Source organism: Podarcis raffonei, chromosome 2 (genome assembly GCF_027172205.1).
Source record: "Podarcis raffonei isolate rPodRaf1 chromosome 2, rPodRaf1.pri, whole genome shotgun sequence".
NCBI classification, from domain to species: domain Eukaryota; kingdom Metazoa; phylum Chordata; class Lepidosauria; order Squamata; family Lacertidae; genus Podarcis; species Podarcis raffonei.
In genome coordinates, this window is record NC_070603.1 from 99966389 (window position 1) to 99990660 (window position 24272).

The 24272-nt window shown below is 42.1% G+C and overlaps 1 protein-coding gene across 3 annotated transcripts in view; it reads right to left on the reverse strand.

Moving 5' to 3' along the window:
- The window catches only part of SLC25A26 (solute carrier family 25 member 26), a 123998-nt gene that overhangs the window by 73160 nt on the left and 26566 nt on the right, over window positions 1–24272 (reverse strand). For all 3 annotated transcript variants that reach the window (XM_053378294.1, XM_053378293.1, XM_053378292.1), the window contains exons 4-5: window positions 23988–24092; window positions 21937–21984 (exon numbers count right to left, since the gene is read on the reverse strand). In XM_053378294.1, coding sequence (XP_053234269.1) covers window positions 21937–21984; window positions 23988–24092 — 153 coding nt within the window. The remainder of the gene's footprint in view (window positions 1–21936; window positions 21985–23987; window positions 24093–24272) is intronic.

A 24272-nucleotide genomic window follows, 5' to 3' on the forward strand; every position in this document is an offset into this window, starting at 1 on the left:
TGGAATTAACACAGCTCTGGTTCAATTTTCACAGTGGCTATCCCAAGTAAGAATTCACAATCCAACTCAGGTTTATGGAGGGCAAAGTTCCACTGGGTTTGATGGGATTACTTTTAAATAAGCATATAGAGCTGTATTATTATTATTATTATTATTATTATTATTATTATTATTATACCAATAGAGCTACTGTTTTAAGAGCAAGTGAAAGTTAATTCCTTTCTAAATGTAATATGTTTTATATACAAGCACAGCAGAAACCTGCTAATTTCTTCTTTGATAGCTCGGGAAGCAGTGTCCTCAGGTCATACAACCATTATTTTTATTAAATACAACACTGGACCAGTTATTCTGAAACTACATAGAAAGTGTGGAAGGGAAAAACACTTTTAAAAGCACAGGAAAAATATGGAGAAAACCAACAGGAGGTTGCTTTAGGAGATGTCAGAAGCACAAAATAAGGATTGGGGGGCACATGTGACATCAGGGCTTCAGATTGCCCACTTGTGCTATAAATGGTGAACTGGGAGTAGCAGGTCTATGTCCCATAATTTAGGCAGTGATATCTAATTACAGGGTGGCGCTGTGGTCTAAACCACTGGGCCTCTTGGGCTTGCCAATCGGAAGGTCGGCGTTTCGAATCCCCGCGACGGGGTGAGCTCCCGTTGCTCGGTCCCAGCTCCTCCCAACCTAGCAGTTCGAAAGCACATCAAAGTGCAAGGAGATTAATATGTCCTGCTCCGGCGGGAAGGTAAACGGCGTTTCCGTGTGCTGTTCTGATTTCGCCAGAAATGGCTTAGTCATGTTGGCCACATGACCTGGAAAAACTGTCTGCAGACAAACATCGACTCCCTCGGCCAGTAAAGCGAGATGAGCGCCACAACCCCAGAGTCGTTTGCAACTAGACTTAACTGTCAGGGGTCCTTTACCTTTTTATCTAATTACATGCAAAAATAGGAGCAAAGGAAATACATCACACAATGTCAGATTGTAGCAGTAATGGAAAAGGCAAATGTCAAATTTTAGCTGTAATTAAAGTGCATAGTACAGCGTTTTTTAAAATAGGCATCTCTTAGCTGTTTGATGAATTGATGCTTTTGAATTATGGTGCTGGAGGAGACTCTTGAGAGTCCCATGGACTGGAAAAAGATCAAACCTATCCATTCTGAAGGAAATCAGCCCTGAGTGCTCACTGGAAGGACAGATCCTGAAGCTGAGGCTCCAATATTTTGGCCACCTCATGAGAAGAGAAGACTCCCTGGAAAAGAGCCTGATGTTGGGAAAGATGGAGGGCACAAGGAGAAGGGGATGACAGAGGACGAGATGGTTGGATAGTGTTCTCGAAGCTACCAGCATGAGTTTGACCAAACTGTGGGAGGCAGTGGAAGACAGGAGTGCCTGGCGTACTGTGGTCCATGGGGTCATGAAGAGTCGGACACGACTAAACGACTAAACAACAAGAAGCTGTTTGATAAAATATTTTTTATTCATTTCTTTTATCTCCAGCTGTTTGCAATGCGCTTTGCACTTTAAAAAAACGAAAACAAATTTTCACCATCTTGATTAGTCTTAACTCACAATGTCAATTTGTTATGGACTGTAGAGTTATGTGAAGTCCAAATAACATGTTAACTTTTAAAAAAAGAATTATCATGAAAATTACACTGACTAGTTAATCAAATTTGTTTGCTAAAACCAATGGTCAGCAAAAAAAATTTTGAGGGGCGGACAGACCCAAGCTGAAAGATGCATTTTAAGATGATCCCCAAAACACTAGACTCCATTTTACTCAAGTCTTCTTTGGGCTGCTAAAGCAAATGAAGAAACCTTACATAATCCCTCAGTCTGCATCTCCCTACAATCACATTTTCACAACTCTGTACTTCTCCATGAGTTCAAATACCTTTTCCCAGACTCACCCCCTCACCACAAAAAGTTATTTATCAAAATCCCAAAATATTTCAAAACATCTCCCCAAAACCCAGTTGGACAAAGAAATGTAAATTTAGTTTGTGGCAGGGGGCAAAGAGCTAAGCAATGACACAAAATTGTTAAATTTGGCTTTTGTGAATGCAAGATTCGTACATGACACCGAAGTTCCCCAGCAAATACGCAGACAGTACTTGAATCCTGACCTTGGCCCAGCCTTGAGAAAGGCCCAGGACCCAACTGAATGGTGCCAGGAGGTGTGGCTTCCTACACAACAGTAGCATTGTAATAGATGAAGCTGTGCCTGTCATAACTTTCTCTAGCTACCATACAGATATGAAAGGGACAGGAGTTGGAACTCCCAAACTGCAATGAAAGAGAGTCAAGAGACAAGGCAGACATATACAGAGAATGCAAGACATAATAAACTGACGGTGGAATTTTTCCTACCAGATGCAGTATGGATTGAAGATTGGGGGAAACAAAAAATTCATGGTTGTACAGTTTAGAGAGAAAGCTTGCCTGTGTCCATTAGATTGTGGAAGCTATTCATCCTGGCCTATAGACTGCATACATATTAGATTAGTTATGCCGAGATCTATCCAAACTGGTCAGTCAAAATTTAAGCATGTGGATGACTGAAATAAGAGCAAAAATTATGCAAAATCTTCTGTAGTTGATATAAGTCACATGCAATCACAGCAGCAAGATAAGGAATTGATGAATTAATATTTGCCGTCTTTCTACTTTTATCAAAACCAACCTGAGCAGTGTTGAGAGAACTACATCTCCTACAACACACTATTGTAGAATGTATATTTTAGGAACATATTTGGACTTATTGTATGTGCATTTTGACTGTATACGCAGCAATGTCCACTGAGGTTACTTCTTGGCCTCTTGACAGACATTGGCATTCCAATTATGTGTGCCATAGTTTCCAATCAAGGATTCCCATCAAGTAGGTGAAACCGGGACCAATCCCACCGACACAAATGACACACACACAGAGAGACAGACACAAACTCATCAGCAGGAAAGGATGTCAAAGGTAAGCAATTTTAGGACTGAGTATGAACACCTTTGAAACGGCCTCAGCCAAACGAATCCATCAGTGACATATTTTGCATAACCATTGCGTCTACTATGAACACAGATCACATATCGGTCATAAAATTAATATGAAAGAAAAGATCCGTTTCCAAATTACTGAAACCAAACCTCAACCTACTAAACACTTCTTAAAAATCGGCAGCAGTTCAGTAGCATGCTAGTTTTACCCACCTTCTCCCTCCCTTAGGAGAAACTGCTATACTGTGTGTGTGCATGCGTGTGAGTGTGTGCACGCACACACACAACATGTTATCAGGTGGCCAGCAGATTCAGATGGAGAGCTTGAATTTACTTTAAAACATATCGTTGAGAGATAGTATAAAGAAAACTGAAACCAGTGAATGGCAATGCTCGTTTCCTCTGGTGGAATACATGTTCCATACACATGACAACCTTCTGTATCTAAAAGCAGTGTGTACATCAAACAATGGTTGCCAACAGATGGGCGCAAGCTGGTACGTCTCAGCCAGCTGCTCTGCTGCAAGAGACTCGTCTCCTTACAGGAGGGTAGGAAACTCTGCAGTCACTTTCCTCAGATGCTCAGCTTACTAGCAGGAAGCAGCCGAATGATTCCGCTTATATAAAGATATATGGGAGGAAAATGGACTGTCTCTTAATAGCCCGGCTAATATACGTATGAATGTAAGGTTCTACGTTAAGGCTGGAACAACCAGATGCATAAATATAAGATGGGGCACACCTGGCTTGACAGCAGTACATGTGAAAAGGATCTAAGGGTCTTAGTAGGCCACAAGCTGAACATCAGTCAACAGTGTGATGCAGCAGCAGCAACAGAAGTAGACTATGCAGATCAAGGGAAGGAATAGTACCACTCTATTCTGCTTTGGTCAGACCACAACTGGTGTCCAGTGCCCAGTTTTGGGCACCACAAACATGTGGGCAACCAAGATGACCAAGGGTCTGGAAACCAAGCCTTATGAGGAACAGTTGAAGGAGCTGGGTGTGCTTAGCCTGGAAAAGAGGAGACTGAGAGGAGATATGATAGCCACCTTCAAATACCTTAAGGGCTGTCACATGGAAGATGGAACAAGCTTGTTTTCTGCTCCTCCAGAGGTAGGACCAAAACCAATGGATTCAAATTACAAGAAAGGAGATTCTGACGATACATTTCCTCTTGAAACAAAAACAAAAATCTGAGTAACATTGCAAGCAGAGAACTAAATACCATAAGGTTGTGTATACAATCTCTACTGTACCCTTAATTCTTTAATGCAAAGGGAGAAGAGGTAGCACAACATGCAAGACAACATATATTTGCCTGAAAATCAAAACTGAATATGCTTGGCTGCTCCTGCCTCTCTGGCTCCGGAAGTGCTCACATTCATGAGGCCCAACAAACATATGTCATATTGCTTATTCTCAGATTGTTGTTTTTGGCCATCAAAGTATTGGTTATTTTGCAAGAGAGTGATACCGTCATTGTTGATACTTAATGAGGACAAAATCTGACTAATATTTACAAAATGTTAGTGAGAATGAACTGGCTCATTTGTAATTAAAAGGAACACTATTTGCATGACACTAGATTTTAAGACCATGCCCTGGTCCATGGGGTCACGAAGAGTCGCACACGACTAAACGACTAAACAACAACAGATTTTAAGAAGGGAAATTTTCTAAGAAAAACAAGAAGGTCCAGGGAAAGAAGGAGCCCTATTAGTCTGTGGTGGAAGAATCAGTTTGCATGCAATGTTAAACCACGGTTTAGTGCTACGTGCCTTAGCAGGAAGGAGCCGCTACAAGTCTTCGGCTCCTGCAACACCCTTCTGACACACACACTGATGGAGCCAGGTTGAGGACTTCTTTAGCTTCAGTTTCCACAAAACCTTGCGTGCCACTACAGACGAACCAGGGTTTGCTGTTTAAAACCAAATTCTGGTTCGTTTCACAAGCCAGCTTCATAAACCTGGGTTTGGAGTTAGCTTATTTAGAAACTGAACAGTGTATTTAACAACACATTTTCTGGTTTCTAAGTAACAAGCCAGAATTCATACAAGCTCTGCAGGGGTCTTTCTCCTGGCAGTGTAAAGGCGAATGCCGGAACCTAAAGCTTCATGTGAGCTCCTTCATGCCCAAGCAAGCTCAACTTATAAGGATTATTCTGTTGATGAGCCCTTTCAGTCTTGAAAACAATTCTGGGGCATGTTCTAGGGTGTCAACTCAGCTTATATGGAGCACCAGTCATGTTTGTGGTGCCTTATGTGAAAGCGAGCGCTCTATAGCTCACACATTAGTAACTGTGGATGAGTTGTCTTTGGGGAAGGTTGTCCACTACTGCCCATCTTTACAGTGTGCAATCCCAGAATTCTCAGAAATGCTTTGTAAAGGCACTGCACTACAGCAACCAAGAAACAGAACCAAGGATGGGCTACGCAAAGAATGGGTCAGATTTCCTAGATAGGAGTAGGTTTAATTCTTAATTGCTGGGCCATCAGGGGTGAGGGAGTAGTTTCACACCCACCACAATAATGTCCCCGAGTGCACAAGCGTCACTTCTTTCAAGATAAGTTAATAGCTGTGTGGGCAGCACCAGAGGGGGGGCCGAAGGACAAGTGCCCCCTCTAAAAAACAAGGCACTTGCCCCTCCATTACTGGACTATGTCATTAACATATACTATCATTTTTCTTGCAGATATCTTAAGACGTGGGATACAACTCTAGAAATATGCTTTGCTCCTTCTGCATGTGATTTTTCTTTTCTTGTGCCATCACTAAATGGCTGCCATTCATTCCCATAGGAAAAAAATAATCAAGTGCTACATTTGGATATAACATTGGGAGGCCTGGCCCTTCATAGACTAGACGGGCCGTTGGCCTGATCCAGTTGGCTCTTTTTATGTTCATTTTGCCTGTGATATAATAAAAATCCAGACATTTTGTCAGGGGGGAAATGCATTAAAACCTAACTCCTTCTAGCACACACCCCTGCTAGAGTCTGCCTTGTGTCATCTACATAATATAATCAAGCAACCAGAATTCTGCTAGGTGATACTAGCCACTGCACTTGCAGGTTGCTAAATGCAAGCAATCCAAAAAAGGAAACGAGTTGGGGGGGGGGACAATGATCAGTTTAAGAAACATCACAAGACGCTTGCCCAGTTGTAAGGTGCATCATCTTTAAAGATGTGCTACTTTCATACAAACTAACTTGCAACTGGCTTCTATCAGGTGTAATTTGTAAAATACACCTGTTGAATTGACTATCATGGGTCTAAGGCATCATATCTATGATTAAAATTTAACAACATTGGTAACAGTATGCAAAATACTTTCATAATTTATTAGAACATGCAAGTACAAGACGCCGTATGTGCTAATGCAGGATTAGGTGTCATTTAAAAGCAACGTGTAAGTTATTCATTTGATTTTTGTTTGTTTCTTTGCATTTGCTCTCCCCCCCCCCCCCAAAAGTTGTTTTATTTAACTTGAATCGAAGTTGATGATGTAAGGTTATCAGGAGAAACTGCTATTGTGATTGATATTAATCATCTCTTTTTTATTGTAACGAAGTAGGAAATTAGAAACTAATCAGTGACAATCTGCATGAATAATCAGCACCAGCTCTTTGGCTATTTTCAATGTGAGGTTGCAATTTTGGTAATAGCTGGGGCAGCCATACCCCACTTTTTTCCCTTTTCCTTTTTACAAATTCCTTCTCTGTGCCATGAAACCATTTATTCACAACACCAAAAACCTTGATTCTATAGACTACTTCAATCACTGATTTGTACTGTAATAACTATCTGAAGAAACAATGTGGGTTTTCACCCAAGTAAGTTGTACTCAGTATAGACTCACAGAAATCCATGGAGTTAAACTAGTCATTATTAATTCTGATGGGTCTACTTTAAGTATGATACAACCCACAATCTGCGAACGTGATTTTTATATGTTCAGTCTCGATGTTAGGACTTCTTAGTGGAGAACAATTCTAATCTACAAAACCTATCCTACCGCTCTTTCCCCAATTGCAGGAAGTGAATGGTTAAATTCTTGGATGCCTAAGTTCAAATGAATTATCAGCATGGATGGATGAAAAGAGCCTCTACACAGCTGTACCATAAATGCTGGGAGGAAAACAGCTGATATAGCAAGCATCAAAGACTTGTAAAGCAAATGACCCTTCACTAGGCAAAGGCAAAGTGGTCCTAGCTGAAGCCCAAAAGCTGTACGCAAAGAAAATAAAGACCCCAATGACCAAATTAACAAGCTTGCACATTTTTCAATCCTTAGAGAAGCAGAACGTAGATGCTGGCGCTGAGTCTGTCAACTTGCAAAACTCTCAGGAACTGGAGCAAGGCCTCTTATGGCTAGTTTCTACTATTGACTTTTACAGGGAAACAGCACCATATTATGACATTCCCCTGGAATTCTTTCCTGGTTATGTTAGTTATAACACTACATACAGTATAAGGTTTCTGTTTGCATTAGCAGCCCAATGGACAAAATTTAGACAAAATTTCCTTGGACAACATTGGGTCTGGCGTGCTAGGGATCAGTTATGCCAAAGCGTACCTCAAAATGGCTTGAATTTCTTTATTTTTGTGATGGCCAGTGGTTTTAAGCAAAAAGATTTGACTGACTGACTGACTGACAAGATGGTTTTTTTAAAAAAATGACCCCCTTCAGCTAAATATAAACACAGCAGCAGCAAATTCAGCTTCGCACAGCCTTGGGATTTACCTGCCATCCACTCATCTGATGAGACTTTCCTATAACAATTCCTCATATAAAAATCACAATTCAAATCATTTTTATATTAAAGAGAAAAGGGATATGCCTTGTTAGTTGTTAAGGAACGCATTCCACGTGACGTTTCTCTTTGCACGCAACAAAACATGTCTTAAAGAAATAGAAGATTACGGGGGGGGGGGGAATGGTTCCCTTTTAGCTATTTGTTCCAGACACTGACAAGTGAAACATAAAAATAACACTGTGTTAAAACCAGAAGTGCAACCACTGATTTCAGCTATCCAAAGTCCATGGTTGTACCTCTCTTGTACCACCTGGGGCTGTTTTACATAAACCTTACATCATGGAAGAATTCCAGTGAATCTGCAAAGGAAATGATTTCATGTGCTTATTCTCTTTATCAAAGCAATTTCCGAGACCTTATAAGCGACAAACTTTTCCAGTGTTCAGCTTTCACTATCTAACGGGATTCTCTGTCCCTCTTTTATGCCCACCTCATCCAACTGCCTACCATACTTTTCCTTCTGCTACCACTCCTTTTCAAAAATAAATGTCTCTCACACACAAACCCCCCAACCATATTCCTGGTTCAAATAAAGACCACCAATTTGCAACAGCCTTATAGTTACATTAGTAATTAGTTTCCAGTTACATGAATTAAGGATGTTTCTACCCAATTTCTGGAGGAGAATTCTCAGTGGAGGTGAGAACTGTGACAAATGATGGCTGAGGGAAATGACAGCTGAGAGGGAGAGACACAAAAAATTGGAAGCGGGGATGGCAGAGAGAGAAAAATGAATCTCTTACTCATTCCTGGAATAGAACTGAGATAATCCATGAGAAACACCTTGAGAGGAACCCTCGAAACTCAAACCCAGTAGCTTGCAGGCCTTGCCTGCTTACGCACATGGAAAAAGTCAGTCTGTAGAAGAGCTTAGGGGCTGGGAGAGAATATCTAAGCCCCGCCACTACTTAAATCCTTGACTTTCAGTCTTTCCATCTTATTTTGAAGGCAGAATCTTATTTCTTTCAGACTTCTTTCTCTTTTCACTCTTTCCTTGCATACCATGTGCTGTGCTGTGTGTGTGTGTGTGTGTGTGTGTGTGTGTGTATTCACACACACAAAATATACAGGCACCCTCTAAAGGTATTTTCTAAATTCTGTCCCCTTCCCCCACCTCCGCCACTCCACCATGAGATGGAAATGAAGTTGGCTGCCAAGCTTAGCAGGTGTGAGATGAATTTGTTCCAACGCTGAAAAGAATTCTAACAGGATGATGTCACTCCAGAATGTTCCCTCTACTTGCACAGTTTTTCCCCTAGCTGCCCACCTGGCTATTACTTTGTAGACAATGCATTGTGGTATTTGTGGTACTTTGCCATTAAAAGAAAGAGAGAGAATGAACTGAAGCAAGTTCTAAGCATATTACCGAAACTTTGCTCTGGAGCAGGGTCAGCGAAGCAATTTGTTCTGAACTCTGTCCAAAACTTGTTAAAGAACTTATTCCTTCAACAAATCAAAATCAAACAGCAGCTTTCCCATTTTCGAAGGAATTGTGAGGGAACCAATAAAATGTTAAGGGTTTCAAAAATTGCTTGGGCAAATTATTGGGAGCCTTACTGAAGCCAGCTCCCAGGCACAATTACTTTAAACATTAATTAATTTGTCACCTTTCTACAATATATCTGTACTTAAGGTGACTTAAAACAAATGACTTTAAACACAGGTTAAGTATAAGTTACAGGCTGAATACAGCCTAAGTATGACCAAATATGAACAAGAGTATTCATCTTACCCGCAAAGCAGATAAGGGCATTATCAGAACTAATCACCATACATGCGTAGATTCTAGAAGGGGACATTATACCTAGTACAGTACTTTTTTCTATGCTCAGGACACATCCAACACACCACTTGTGCAGTGCCCTGCCTAGCTAAGCATAGATGTAAACACAGATGAGACTAGAGATGTAAATATGGGGAGTTATAATTGCAGCTGACACACTGTAATATGATTACCTCAGATGGTATACTGCTGGGAATAACAGTAAGAACAAAGGCAGAACAGAGCTGAGATCCAACCACTAGAAGTTAGCAGCAGAAAAACAGCACGTCAGTTATAACTCATTGTAGGTATTGTAATGCTTGTGGGGGGGGTGTAATTTTGGGGCCAAAATCACCCAAATTAAAATACTGGAAATTTCTGGGTTGCAAGGGAAACAAAACAAAAAACAGGTCCCTGAATGTCGCTGTTAATAACGCTCCAACACTTAGAGAAATCTTCCCTCCAGGTTCACCACCTGTGACCAGGGAAGCAAAAATTAGGGTCATTTAGGATCAGCCAAGAAAGAAAGAAAGTTCCAAACAAGCTTTAACCACTAGTGCAGTGTTTCTCAAACTTGGGTCCCCAGCTGTTGTTGGACTACAACTCCCATCATCCCTGACCGCTGGTCCTGCTAGCTAGGCATGATGGGAGTTGTAGCCCACAAATCGTTTGGGACACACATTTGAGAAATACACTGGCATACACTAGTGTTGTAAAATTCTTAACCCCAATCCACAAAATGCTCCAAGCCCCACTGAAATCAACCAGAGCAGCTGAAACAAACCAAAGTCCGAGAACTGGTTCTCCCAACCAAACAGCCTATCACTTTCAAAGCAAGCCATTATTCTTCATACTCAAGTTACCTCGCCTTTACAAAAACACAGTATTGCCTTAAAATTTTGGGGAACCTTCTTACTCGAGTGCGCACATCGCAGCAGCGCAGAGAAAGCCCTTAAAGGTCAGTGACCCACTCAATTTTCTGTCATCAGGAGGGGCTTAATCCTTTTCAAATTTTCAGCCCAAATCTGCCGTTAAATGAAGGGCACTACTTTCATGAGGTAATACTTAAAGAAGATTCAAGAAAGCAAGAGCCAGTATGGTGTTAAGACTTGAAAGACCTACATTGGCTCCCAGTACGTTTCCGAGCACAATTCAAAGTGTTGGTGCTGACCTTTAAAGCCCCAAACTGCCTCGGTCCAGTATACCTGAAGGAGCATCTCCACCCCCATCGTTCAGCCCGGACGTGGAGGTCCAGCACTGAGGGCCTTCTGGGGGTTCCCTCGTTGCGAGAAGCCAAGTTACAGGGAACCAGGCAGAGGGCCTTCTCGGTAGTGGCGCCCTCCCTGTGGAACGCCCTCCCACCAGATGTCAAAGAGAACAACAACTACCAGACTTTTAGAAGACATCTGAAGGCAGCCCTGTTTAGGGAAGTTTTTAATGTTTGATGTATTACATTATTTTAATTTTTTTTGGAAGCTGCCCAGAGTGGCTGGGGAAGCCCAGCCAGATGGGCGGGGTATAAATAATAAATTATTATTATTATTATTATTATTATTATTATTATTATTATTATTACTGTAGCCCTGTTTTCACTGTTTGCAAGGGGTGGGGGCAGTGACCACATAGGGTTCCTGGTCAAATGGAATAAAAGTTATACATGCAATTGTGCGTCTTGCACACACCTTCTGCCCCTGTCCTCTCTGGGTTGAGCAGAATCTCACCGGCAACCATGGGAGGGGAGAGTGCTCTTGCACTCATGTTCTGCTCCCTAGTCTTCCCCTACAGGCACCCGGCTGGCCACTGTGAGAACAGGATGCTGGGCTAGATGGGCTATTGGCTTGACCCAACAGGCTATTATTATGTTCTCATGCATTCTCTGCATCCAGCAAACATGCTTAGAAAATGAGAATAGGGCTTATGACTGAGGAAAACTGGGTTCACATCCTTTTTCAACCATGAAGCTCGCTGGGTGACTCTATCTCAAGTCTTACCAACCTCACTGTAGGAAGAAAGAGGGAAGCATGAGCTCCTTGGAGAAGGGGTGTGTGGAAATAAAGATTAAGAAATAATATTTTGAATTTACCATCTGGCCTTTTAAACTAACGAATTGGGGGAAACATATAACACAGTACAAAGACATATGCCTTGCATACTAATCCAAGAGTAAAAAGCTTCTTAATTAAAATAAAAAATAAAAAATCCACAAGCACTCCTTGAAATCACAAAAACATGAATAATTTCATTAATATGGTTCAAAGCTGCGACATAAAATTAGCTCTAAGACTAAAAACAAAACTTTGCAAAACGTGTTTGAAGTATTTTGAGCCAGGCATTAAAACCCATCAGTTATTTACAGATGAAAGAAGCTCCAAGTGTCCTGGAACAATCAGAGTGAGAAATGCCAAAATCTGATTTCATCCATGTCCACATGTTCCTTTGAACTTGTAATTCAGAGAATTGGTCAGTGTATTGAACTAATTATCATGCTTAACGCTTGCCAATTTTGATGGCTGTGATCCTTTCTTGGTAAGAAGGAGATGAAGGGGGAAGGGGGGGAAGGCAGGAAAAGGTGTAGTCATCTGTGAGGGGGATTTGGGAATAGTACACGTGCAAGGATATTATCGCATATACAAACATACAAAAACACATATAATTATACTGACGGAGTGCCAGAATGAAGTCATTTTTGTGCAGGTTATGCAACATTAACAGTACTCTTCCCATTAATTCTCGTAGAAGACATTGCCTTTCGCAGAATGCAAATTTTAAATCAATCTCTTTAAGCAATAACTTTGCAGTTAAGGAAGGTCCAGCCGCTCTCACAGTACAGATTTAGACCTTGTACTCAACAATGATACTTGAAACCATACTACTATTATTCAAGCAGAGATACATTGAAATAAGACACGTTGAAACAGGGATGAAATTAATGTTAATGAAAATATAATAATAATAATAATAATAATAATAATAATAATAATAATAATTTATTAGTTTTACCCCGCCTAACTGGCTGGGTTTTCCCAGCCACTCTGGGCTGCTTCCAACAAAATATTAAAAATACAATATAACATCAAACATTAAAAACTTGCCTAAACAGGGTTACCTTCAGATGTCTTCTAAAAGTCTGGTAGTTGTTTATTTCCTTGACAACTGATGGGAGGGCGTTCCACAGGGCGGGCGCCACTACCGAGAAGGCCCTCTACCTGGTTCCCTGTAACTTGGCTTCTCGCAGTGAGGGAACCGCCAGAAGGCCCTTGGCGCTGAACTGTTTTAGACAGTCTACTTTTGTGCCTGAAAGTGCCCTAGAATCCAATTACTTTCATTGCTTGGTCAAATCCTATAGAGTTATGCTAGCGAGCACAAAGGAGTCAGGAAATTTTGGAACATTATGAAGTGACGGTCTAAAACTGTTGATCTATTGAAGCTTTCCAATATCCCTGGCAGGTAGCCAATCTTGTATTTAACAGCTCACTTGGTAGCTATAGGTGACTAATAATTCCTTGCAGACAAGCAAGTACACAGGTTGAGGAAAGATTAGGCCACCTTATCCCTTCTCTACTAGCCCACTTGAGTTTCATGCTAGCCACAAGGAAGGAAAGACTCTCTATAACCATGATGTAAATCCTGCAGACTGGTACAAGACTGGGAGATTGCTTCATACACTTCCATCTTTCTGTGTAATACAAAAACTGCTTGTTTTGTTTTTAGTGGCCTGCTAAGAGGCAAGAAGCAGGCATTTCCATGCTTGTCACAGGGGAGTGGGCTTCCCCTTGTCCTCAGTGGGCATAGTATTGCAGGATAGTACCAAAAAAATTTTTTTTTGCAGGGTTGTAACTTCTGTGGACTTAGTAAGTCTCTCATGAGTCGTCACTTGTAGTCTTTAACTATCTTCACAGATTAATGCACCAGCTAGATGAGGCTATTTTGTCTAGATCAGCCTTTTTCAACTTTGGGTCCCCATATACCAGCCTTAAATATCCTTTAAAGATGACTGGCAAGTGTAAATTTTGTGGGGGGGGGGGTTAATGGTGCTTGAAATTAATTTTCAGTTGAAAATCGGCAGGTGTTAAGATTACTTTTGAGGAGAACTGGCCAGACTACTTGAGTAACATATGCAATTGGTTTCACACAAATTAGCAGCTTCTGAAACACCACCACTTTCAAAACATACTTTAAAAGTCACCTAAAAGATTTTTTTAAAAAATCAGTACTTAGCAATCGATTGGCTTCTTAACGTTCACAAAACCTACCCCAGGTTGCACCGGAGATGAGGGCGGGGTGATCAGTTTCAAGGGAATTGTTGCTCATTGAAAATTTTTTGGGGTGATTATTCTGAAAGACAACATCAATTGCTCTACAGTTTCAACTATAGCTGGAGACAACTGAAAATCCACTATACGGGAGAGGGTGAAGCTCACAAGGTTTTAGGATTGCCATATTTCAAACAGTGAAAATCCGGACAAAACAGCTGTTGAGCTTTTTTTTTTTTTTAAGCAGACTAAAGGTAAAATCATTTTTTAGCAGACTGAAGGTGGCCCTTGCTATCAAATTCATAGTCACCAAAGGCTATGACAAACCTTTTGTTTCTGAAGCATCCCAATTTGTTTTCTTTAGATCATCTGATTTGGGATTACTATCTAAATGGTGTTTCAAAAGTGAGGCAAGAACTAAAGATTTGGAAGACTTTTACTCGCTTCCCATTAAAATTCAGCTGTTTGAAAACCAATCTGATAAATCATAGTAATCCACATCTTGCTTGGTTTCTTTATTTCTAAAGCCCTCAGTCAAGCAAACCATAGTGAGTTTGATATGGAGTTCTCTTCTACGAAAAGTAAAGCGAAGGATAAAGTAGCTTGAACAGGTTTCTCCAATGTAAAAATAAAGACCTTGTGTGGTTTAAGCACCTCCAAACAATGCAGACATCAGGCACCCTCTAGAGTATTGTTAAGGAATTGTCACTCAACCCTACTTCGTTTTCTTGTTGTTGTTTTTAGTGCAATGAGACCCGACTGAAAAGCCTTCAAATTGACTTTACAATTAAAGATACAAAATTGTTGCCTTTAGCAAACAGAGCTAAATTTTCTACGTTGAATAAACCTCCACCTTCAAAAAGAACTAGTCCAAGCAAATTATTTAGGCACACTACAGACTGAATACAGAATTCACGGCTTGGCTTAAAAGTCAAGGCAGTGGGCATTTTACAAAGGAGGCATCAATATATGGAAGAGCACATACAGTCCTACCTCAGGTTGCGTTTGCTTCACGTTGCATTTTTTCAGGTTACGAACGCGGCAAACCCAGAAGTGTTTCCTTCCGGGTTCGCTGCTTCGTGCATGCGCAGGAGCGATCTCTCACGTCACACACATGCACAGAAGCAGTGCTCTACTTACAGACTTCTCAGGGTGCGAATGGCACCCCGGAATGGATCGCGTCCGTAAGTAGAGGTACCACTGTACTTAGCTCATAAAACGGTTCCCAAATCTCCAGTTGAAATATCTCATTAAACAGAGCTGGGAACGAAGGAGTAGTAGACTCTATTGGGGTCATACGTTTTCCTTTTCCTGGTCAGCGATAATGGCAACAGCTGTCCCAGTGTAGCCAAAGGTTCTTCTAGATTGATTCTAAACTAGAGACTGGAACCCAGATGAATCTTTCTTCAGGCTCTGGTTTAGAAGCTAAACTGCAGTTGCAGCTGTTGAGACATCATTATATTAAATAGTTATTTCTAACCTAGAAAAGAAGTTGATTCACGCAGGCAGGAGGAGGATGGAAGGAGCAGTTTGTGTCCCAGTTGGGACACAACAATACCTATTTAAGGGAAGCTTCTACACCATTTTTTTTTCTGACAGTGTATTTATATTCCAAATCTGCCTCTTCAAGCCACCCATCACCTCCACATTCCTCTCTCAGTGTTGTGATAGCCAGTCTAAATTCCTTGGAAATCCAAAAAAATGTTGGCTGCTTGACAGAGTCTACGGTCCCGATCCCTGGTGCATGGAGCAAGTGAGTATGCCTGCAGAGATAACTTAAATCTGAACGGAAGGAAGAAAATGGGAAGCTTTCCACCAACTTAAATCAAGAGCAAACATTGCTCCATGAAAGAAAATTCCTTTTTAAATCCCACGTATTAAGAACTCCTTGTGAACATGAAAAAGATGGTGTCACACGGCTGATCTTACTAAAAACGAAAACTTTGCCTCTCAACGCAGGAGGGGAAATGTTTTACAGCAGAGGTAGATAATCTGTTGTTGGACTACAACTCCCATCAGCCCTGACCACATGCTATGCTGGCTGGGGCTGATGGGAACTGTAGTCCAACAACACCCAAAGGCCACAAACCTTCCTCCCCATTCCATGCAGTTATTTAAATTGTGGCACAATTTGTGGGTGACATCAACATCATGTTAGCCTTTTGAAAAACGGAAATCAAGTGACGGTGGTTCCAGTGTTTTTTCAGGCCAGTCATGTTCTTATAGGCACTCATAACCCTATGAGGAACTAAATTTGAGGTGATGAAATATACCATACTATACAGTGGTACCCTCGGGTTAAGAACTTAATTCATTCTGGAGGTCCATTCTTAACCTGAAATTGTTCTTAACCTGAGGTACCACTTTAGCTAATGGGGCCTGCTGCGCCGCTGCCACACGATTTCTGTTCTTATCCTGAAGCAAAGTTCTTAACCCGAGGTTCTATTTCTGGGTTAGCGGAGTCTGTAACCTGAAGCGTCTGTAACCCGAGGTACTACTGTATATTAGAAGCTGCTTTTCCAAAGTTTTCATGTTTGAAGCTAATGTTACATATGAAATAGAGCATGTGACTCTGAATCCCAGGGTTGTGGGTTTGAGCTCCAAGTTGGGGCTGGACTAGATGACCCTAGTGGTCCCTTCCAGCTCTACAATTCTATGATTGCACAAAATGAGCCCAAAGCCAAAGTGGCACTGCACTGTTTGCCTTCAGGTCTTTGCACACATGCAATTTATATCAAACATACAGCCAAAGGATTGAGTGGAGTAGCTGCCCTGCAAACCTACGTCGTCGTTTCTTTATTTGGTTGTGTAGGGGGACAAGTTTAGGGGCCCAGCAGTTGTAGAAAAAGTCCTGATACAGGCAACCTGATCAATATGGAGAGGTATATTTAAAGTGCAACATGAGCCCAGCTCTCGTTTCATGGCCCATCTGCATATGCTTACTATAGAATTCCACCGCACGTGTTGATCACAGCAGTTGCAAACACTGCATCTGAAAGATATTAAGTTGTAATAATCCTCCAGTGTTTCCTATTTGGTTCAGCCCTTGAGTAGCATATGAATAAAAATCAAAGCCAGCCCGGAGCAAGCTATCATAGCTAACATCACTTTAGGAAAAGATTTTTCTTCCAAGGATTGTACCTGCTCTTCTGTTGCTCCGGAACAGGCATAGGCAAACTCAGCCCTCCAGATGTTTTGGGACTACAATGCCCATCATCTCTGACCACTGGTCCTGTTAGCTAGAGATGATGGGAGTTGTAGTCCCAAAACACCTGGAGGGCCGAGTTTGCCTATGCCTGCTCCAGAACCACAGACCCAAAGGAAAGCGGATTGTTTTCGTCTGGTGCCTTCCATCCTCAGTCATACTTAAATTCCAATTAACAAAAAAACCTTCCGGATTAATGTGTTGTGCTAAGGTCACCAACATTTTTAGGCCTGTGGGTGCATTTCGACTTTGATGCAAGTGCTGCGGACTCCATCTTTTGGTTCCTTGCCTCCCACCTTACCATATCACACGCCCCCACCCAACCCCCCGGGGACACAGAAAGAGAAAGTACATGTTGACACACATACTTTGGTTTTCCAAACAACCCAGTCAGAACCAATTGAATTAATATAAGCTTGGAAAAGCACAGAGAGTTGAAAGAGGAAATGGGGAGAAAGAATCACTCTTCCAACTTCTTTCTGCAACTCTACATACTTCCGGGGGGGGGCACAGACAGTAACCACCCTCATGACTAAGGGGGCAGTGGAGCATTTGACCCAGGGGCAAATTTAGACCTGGTATGGGGTGGGGGTGGGAAAACAGCTCAGTATGCCCGCAATACATTTTAGTCTTTTCATTGCATTTCTGAAAAAATTTTAAAATCTTCTAAGTCACCGGGGGAAAAGGACCCTGAGAAGGCTTAATGCAAATCCGCAGCAATGCAGAAAGCAATTTAAATAATGCAAGGTGTGTTAGCGTTAATTGCATTATTACTATGCAGAATAAATCATTACACCTAAACCACAGTGAAAGCTGCAGTTGCGTAAAAGGCTAGTTTCAATGCTAAGTTTTCATTCATTATAATGTCCATTTCAGACATCTGTTAAAAGAATGTTAGCTTCAGAGGAAAAAAGAAAAGTCTAAGGAGAATTTAGGATCGGAGAGGGCTTCCCTCCTTTACCGCCCCCTTTTTCCCATGAACTAAATGTAATGGAATTTTAACAGATGTTCTCCTTGGTCATAGTTAATAAAATGAATTCTCCAGAAATGGAAAAGCCTGGCTCAGCTTACTAGGATAAACTTTCAGCAGAGGAGCTATAGATGTCATCACCAAACTGCAAGATCATGAATGCACAATTCCCTGTACAATTGGCTTTATCAGTATGCTCACACTTTGCACAAGATCTACCCCACACATCGATTTGCTTTCGCAGTCCTGCAAATTCAGACAAAGCTGCGTCCAAATCCTTCACTTCTGTTGTATGCAGTTGGGTTCCCAATGCCTGCAGCACCTTCATAAAGCACCCATTCTGCCCGATTAACTAAACTTCATTTCTGCACTGCTGTATTTGCATGGGGTTGGTTAAGCAGCAGCCAAAAGAACATTTTTTAGGATGCTTAGGTGTAATTTGCTCGCCTTGTCATCTTCCAGGTTTTAACCGTGCTGCTACAGGAACCTGGAGAAAATGTTATCGGCAGGCTCAGAGACGTAAAAATAGATAACTAAATTGAATTACATGCAATGGGAGCTGCATATGTGCTGCCAAAGACAGCATCACCACGTTCCCTCTCCCGGTTTTGGTAACACCTACAAAGTTGCACCACGTAGCTCAAGGTCAACCTTGTGGCAAGGTCTCCACCTCCACGACACTTCACTGGCTGCCATTGGCTGGGCTGCAGTGACATCATGCTGGATTTTGTTTCTCCTCAGATAAACAGGGACAGGAAAAAGAGGAGAAGTGTGTGGTTTCTACCACATCTAGTTATGAAACTAGTGCAGAAAAAGAACAGTGAAGTATCTAGCAGTTCACAGCATGACTCCCATTCAGTGCAGAAATCCCTGGGCAACAAGTGTGTGTGTGTGTGTGTGTGTGTGTGTGTGTGTGTGTCTGTCTGTGTGTGTGTGTGTGTGTGTGTACACAAGTATGTGCATGCACACAACTGTTTTTGTTCATTATATGCCCAGTAAAAGAACAAGCTGGAGTTAAATTTAAGAGAAGTTGGTCATTCACGATTTGTTTCAATCTGAAGTGAAGGTGAATCTCATTCAACCATAATTTGTTATTCATTCTATTAAGGTAGATGTTCAAGCTGTGGTGTGTGGGGAGCAATATTTCGACTGAAAATGGCTCTGAAGGACCTTTTGTGAATTCACATAACAGAAAGGGCCCCAACAAAGTGTCGCCATTTTGAGTACCCAAGAGTTTTTCTTGGCAGGGTCACATACGTAAGAGACCCAACCAGAAATTAATCACCGACCTGACACATATCAAAAAAACATTATTTTATTTTATTTTTGAGAGAGAGAATAGCATCCAGTAGCAGCCGTGCGTTTTATCATCAGTTAGTATGCCAAATAATAATAATAATAAATCAGTATTCTTTGGCAGTTGCATTTTATTCATTTATTCAGAACCCCTCAGAGAAATCAAAAAGCCTTGTTGCCCTTTTTCTTTTCTTTTCCTTGCCTGAAACCAGATGAAATCGCAACAAGTAACATGTGCTTAGTGAGGCAGAAAATAAGTACAGGATGAAGATATAGCGGGGGTTACGTTTGAGAAAAGCAGGTGTCACCTCTTCAAACAAATAACTCTTCCCCTCCCCCCCCCCCGACACACAGAGAGGTACGAGAACAAAGAAACCCTCATCACCATTCCCCACTACCTAGAGCTAGACTAAGTGTGGGATTTCTTATTGTTATATGATAGTATTTACACAGGACATGGAGCTCCTGTTGTTTTGTTTGAAACCTGAGGCGGTCAGTACGTGCACAGAAGAAAGCATTTAAAGCAGGGGCAGTCCCTGTGAGGCCCTCCCAAATGTTGTTGGACTACAACTCCCATAATCCCCAGTCAATGTGACCATTGGGCTCAGGGAGGGGGAGGTTGTAGTCCAGCAATTTCAGGTGGGCACCACACTGCCTACCCTTGCTTTAAAGGAATAAATAAACTTTGGAAGGAACGCTAGCAAACTGGCACTTCAGACAACAGTATAAACTATGTGCTAGTTGAAGAATCGGGAGCTTGCTCAAGTTGTTGTTATTCCATTTCATTTTTCATTAATGCAGTATTATGGCCCCATTCTTCAAAAAAAAAATGCAAGGAGAAAAAGAAGGGATAGGGAGGAAACAACTTTTGAGATTAGGGGAAGCGTAGCTCAATTAGAGCATGAAACTCTTAGTCATGGGTTTGAGTCCCACGTTGTACAAAAGAAGAAGAGGAGTTTGGATTTGATATCTCGCTTTATCACTACCCGAAGGAGTCTCAAAGCGGCTAACATTCTCCTTTCCCTTCCTCCCCAACAACAAACACTTTGTGAGGTGAGTGGGGCTGAGAGACTTCAGAGAAGTGTGACTAGCCCAAGGTCACCCAGCAGCTGCATGTGGAGGAGCGGGGACGTGAACCCGGTTCACCAGATTACGAGACTACCGCTCTTAACCACTACACCACACTGGCGCTGCAAGGGGTTGGACTAGATCAGACTCAGTCCCTTCCAACTCTATAATTCTGTTATACTGGTGCTATGCTCCTTCTCTTCTTCCAGACTGCCAACCTGCTGCCTGAATCTTCACGCGGTGCGTAGTTAAATTATGGCGCTCACTCCCACAGAAGCCACCCAGGTGGCTTTCAAAGGGGATTAGACAAATTCAAGGTGCAGAGGGCTACTGATTGCTACTAGCCACAATGGCTAGACTCTGCGCCCATGGCTGGAGGGGAAAAAATAATTCTGAATATCAATAGTTGGAAGCTACAGGAGGATGTTCTTGTGTTTGGGTCCTGCTTGTGGATCTCGCGGACTGGATGAGCCACTGGACTGATCCAGCAGGTTGTTGTTATGTAAGGTTTTAAAATTTATCCCAGATGCCAAGACAACTTCTTTGAAGCACGCTGTTCTCGCATGCTCCCACGGGCCTGTGTGTTTTGTTTCTTATTCACCTACGATGTTACGAAGCATCGCCAGCCAGTGCCTGATAGTACATCAACAGCGCCTGAGGGAGAGTTCGCCCTGGAACAATGCGGCCGCTCCCAAAGTAACAAGGAGCCCAGATAAAAGGAAAATGCAGTAGATCGTCCTGGAGATTACCATAGTCCCTAACAAAGATGGGAGCCGATGTTTGTATTGTTGTTTTTAATCGTACTAAAGGGGCTCACGGCACAATGGCGAGAGGCGCCATTTGAGGCACAGGAGCCCCTCCGCTGTCCTTTAGTAGCAGCCGCTCTATCGAGCTGCAGAACGGGAGAGTAAAGAAACATGGCCACTGCCTCACCTCTGCTGAGAGACCAGCAGCCTTTGGATCTGCCCCAACTTTCACCCTCAGGCAATCTGAGCTGAACCCAGCTGGTCATTATAAGAACGACGGGTGGTCCTCAGTGCCAGTCCTATGCAGAGCAGACCCATTGAATGGAAGAGAAATACATGCCCTTGGGTGGCCTGTAGTTCAGACAGTAAGATGATTCATGGAGGAGTAGGCTATCCATGGTAGATGGTTACCTTCTCCCTTGGCTGTTGGAAGCGACATTCCTCTGAATACCAGTTTCTGGGAATCACAAGTAGGGAGAGTGCCGCTGCACTCAAATGGCCTGCTTGCAAGCTTCCCACAGGCATCTAGCTGGCCACTGTGAGAGTAGGACGCTGGACCAGATGGACCATGGGCCTGATCCAGCATAGGCTCTCCATTTAAATCTAACTGACTCTTTCTCCCTATGAGATGGAAGTTTAAAGGAGGCATTGTCCGAGAGGGCCAGGTAAAGGGAAGCACGAGAGAGAACTGTTTACAAAATTTCATCGTTTCCATTTCAGTCGTATTACTACCATAACACATCTGGAGAAAAAGAAATAACTGAAGGAAATCCAAAAGACATAGATCATTTTAAAAGGGGAGGGGGAAACGTGTTACCTCTCTTAATACTGTGCTTTTATAACCTCGGTAGAGTCCCAGAATACCCTGCGAATAAACAAGAGAAAACTTCAGCGATTGGGAATTATGTTAGCAAAGACTGCAATTTACGGATGATTACATGGCAGGTATTACAGCTTTACTAAGCGTAATGCTCAGGCTTCCAGCAAATTGACAATATTGATTATAAACACACTATAGGTTGTCTCCCTAGCTTTACCAACATGGGAGGGCTTTATCCCCACTTTCAAAACTTGCTTAACGGCTACTAAAAAATAATCAGTCACAGTGGCACATCGAAAGGATAATATATTGCATTCTTAAGTTAGAAGAATGGGAATATGTCAACACATTCTTGCCATGCATAGCTGGTATCTAAAGCCATCAGGTATTCCAAATGCACATGAACAGAGAAAGGGAGTCTTTGAGACTGGTGGACAGCCAAACATTTAATGAATAACCCTTAATATTTAACAGCTTTGGGTCATGCCCAATCTGAAGAGCAACCAAATTTATTTGTTGCTCCAACTATCATGGTCATTTCAACCACCACCAAAAAGAAATACATGTCCTATACACGCTATACAGAATGTAAATAGATACACCATTAAAAAACAGAGTTAACCAATTTATGCATATATATATTAAAACACAGACCGACACAAATAAGTTTATATATCACACTGCCGATCAAACTTTGCAGTCCACCTATTATCTTTGATTAACGCTCTTCTCAGTTTCTGGTCTGCAGCAGCAAATCCTGCAACATTAAGGTTGCAAATTTATCTGTGCCAGGCAACAAGTATGTTGGTCGTCCACATCTGGCATCTTACACAACAATTCCAGGCCCACTCTGAAGAAAAAAAGGCTCTCAGAAGAGTGCCAGAATACTTTGTGTGTATTGTACAGATCTGGTCCGCTGATGATCTTACAACACCAGCTACCTGTCAGTATGACTTGTTACTTCTACGTTGTTGTCAATCCAGCCTCCTGCAGAACTGGCCAAGGGAGATCCTAGGAACACATCCACACCAAGGTGGATATGTCAAAACAGAAGACGAGGAGAGCCAGGTCAAGCTGCTTCATTGCTCTGGACAAACCACAGGCCTATCCATACTTCTTCACATGACCTGCTTTGGCTTATTTGCTGGTCTTTTGAGGCTTCTTGGTGATCTGTCTGGTCATCCTCCAGTTTCACCCAAAATTCAGTGGATGTACACAGGCTAAATCCTTGCCCATGACAATTCTAAAAACACACACCCAAAAAAACCTCCTCTTAGAAGACACTCTGGGCCAGGCATAGGCAAACTCAGCCCTCCAGATGTTTTGGGACTACAACTCCTATCATCCCTGACCACTGGTCCTGTTAGCTAGGGATGATGGGAGTTGTAGTCCCAAAACATCTGGAGGGCCGAGTTTGCCTATGCCTGCTCTGGGCCATTCAATGAAGCTGAATGTTGGAATATTCAGAACTTACAAAACAAGGCACTTCTTCAAATAGTGCATAGCTAAACTGCTCCATTGCTGTGTCAGTTTATTTACTGTAGGCCAATTTTTGTGACTCCCTCCCCCCTGAAGTAGTCACTCCTTTGACTACAGTGCAACAATGCAAACCTCCCAATATGCACACCCCAACCCAGAACAACTACTTTCTCAATTCGCCATTTTACACTTTTAAACGGGGGCTACTTGTAACAAAATGGCAATATGACCCCTGGGGTTTCTGCAGACTGCTTGGTAAGAGACCAACAGGGAGTTTGAATATCTGGTCCAGAAGGACTTTGGGAATCATTCTGGAGAATACAGTAACATCTTTCCGTTCTCAAGAAATTAGCAGCTCAGAGACTCTCCTTAACAAAAAACTGCTTTTTGGTTTATTTATCCACTGCCACCCATGCATATTTGTGCTTTACAGAGTGGAAAGAGGCCAGGTCCCTGCCCTGAGGAGCTTACAAAACTCAAATTTGACACATGGGAAAGCACAGTATAAGGAGATAGAAGTGTAGGCAGGGGTAAGCACAGGAATAATATATTATTGCTTCAGTTCATACCTCTTCGCATACAGTATTGGTAAGGATCCGTAAGGTACTGGAAGAAGGAGAAACTTGTGCTCTCTGTTTCACAACTTCAGAGGGAACCCGTATTAGGCAAGCGACCTGCAAAAGCAACATAAACTTGAGTAAGAAGTTGAGAGAGTTCAACCTGCTTCTAGATGCCGTTTTGTTAACCAGAGACCCTTTCTTGTTAAAAAAGGAAAAACAAGGTATGATTTATGTCTTTCCAAACAGCCTCAAGAAGCATTTTGTGTCTTTCTGCCAAGCATTCCATCCATCCAT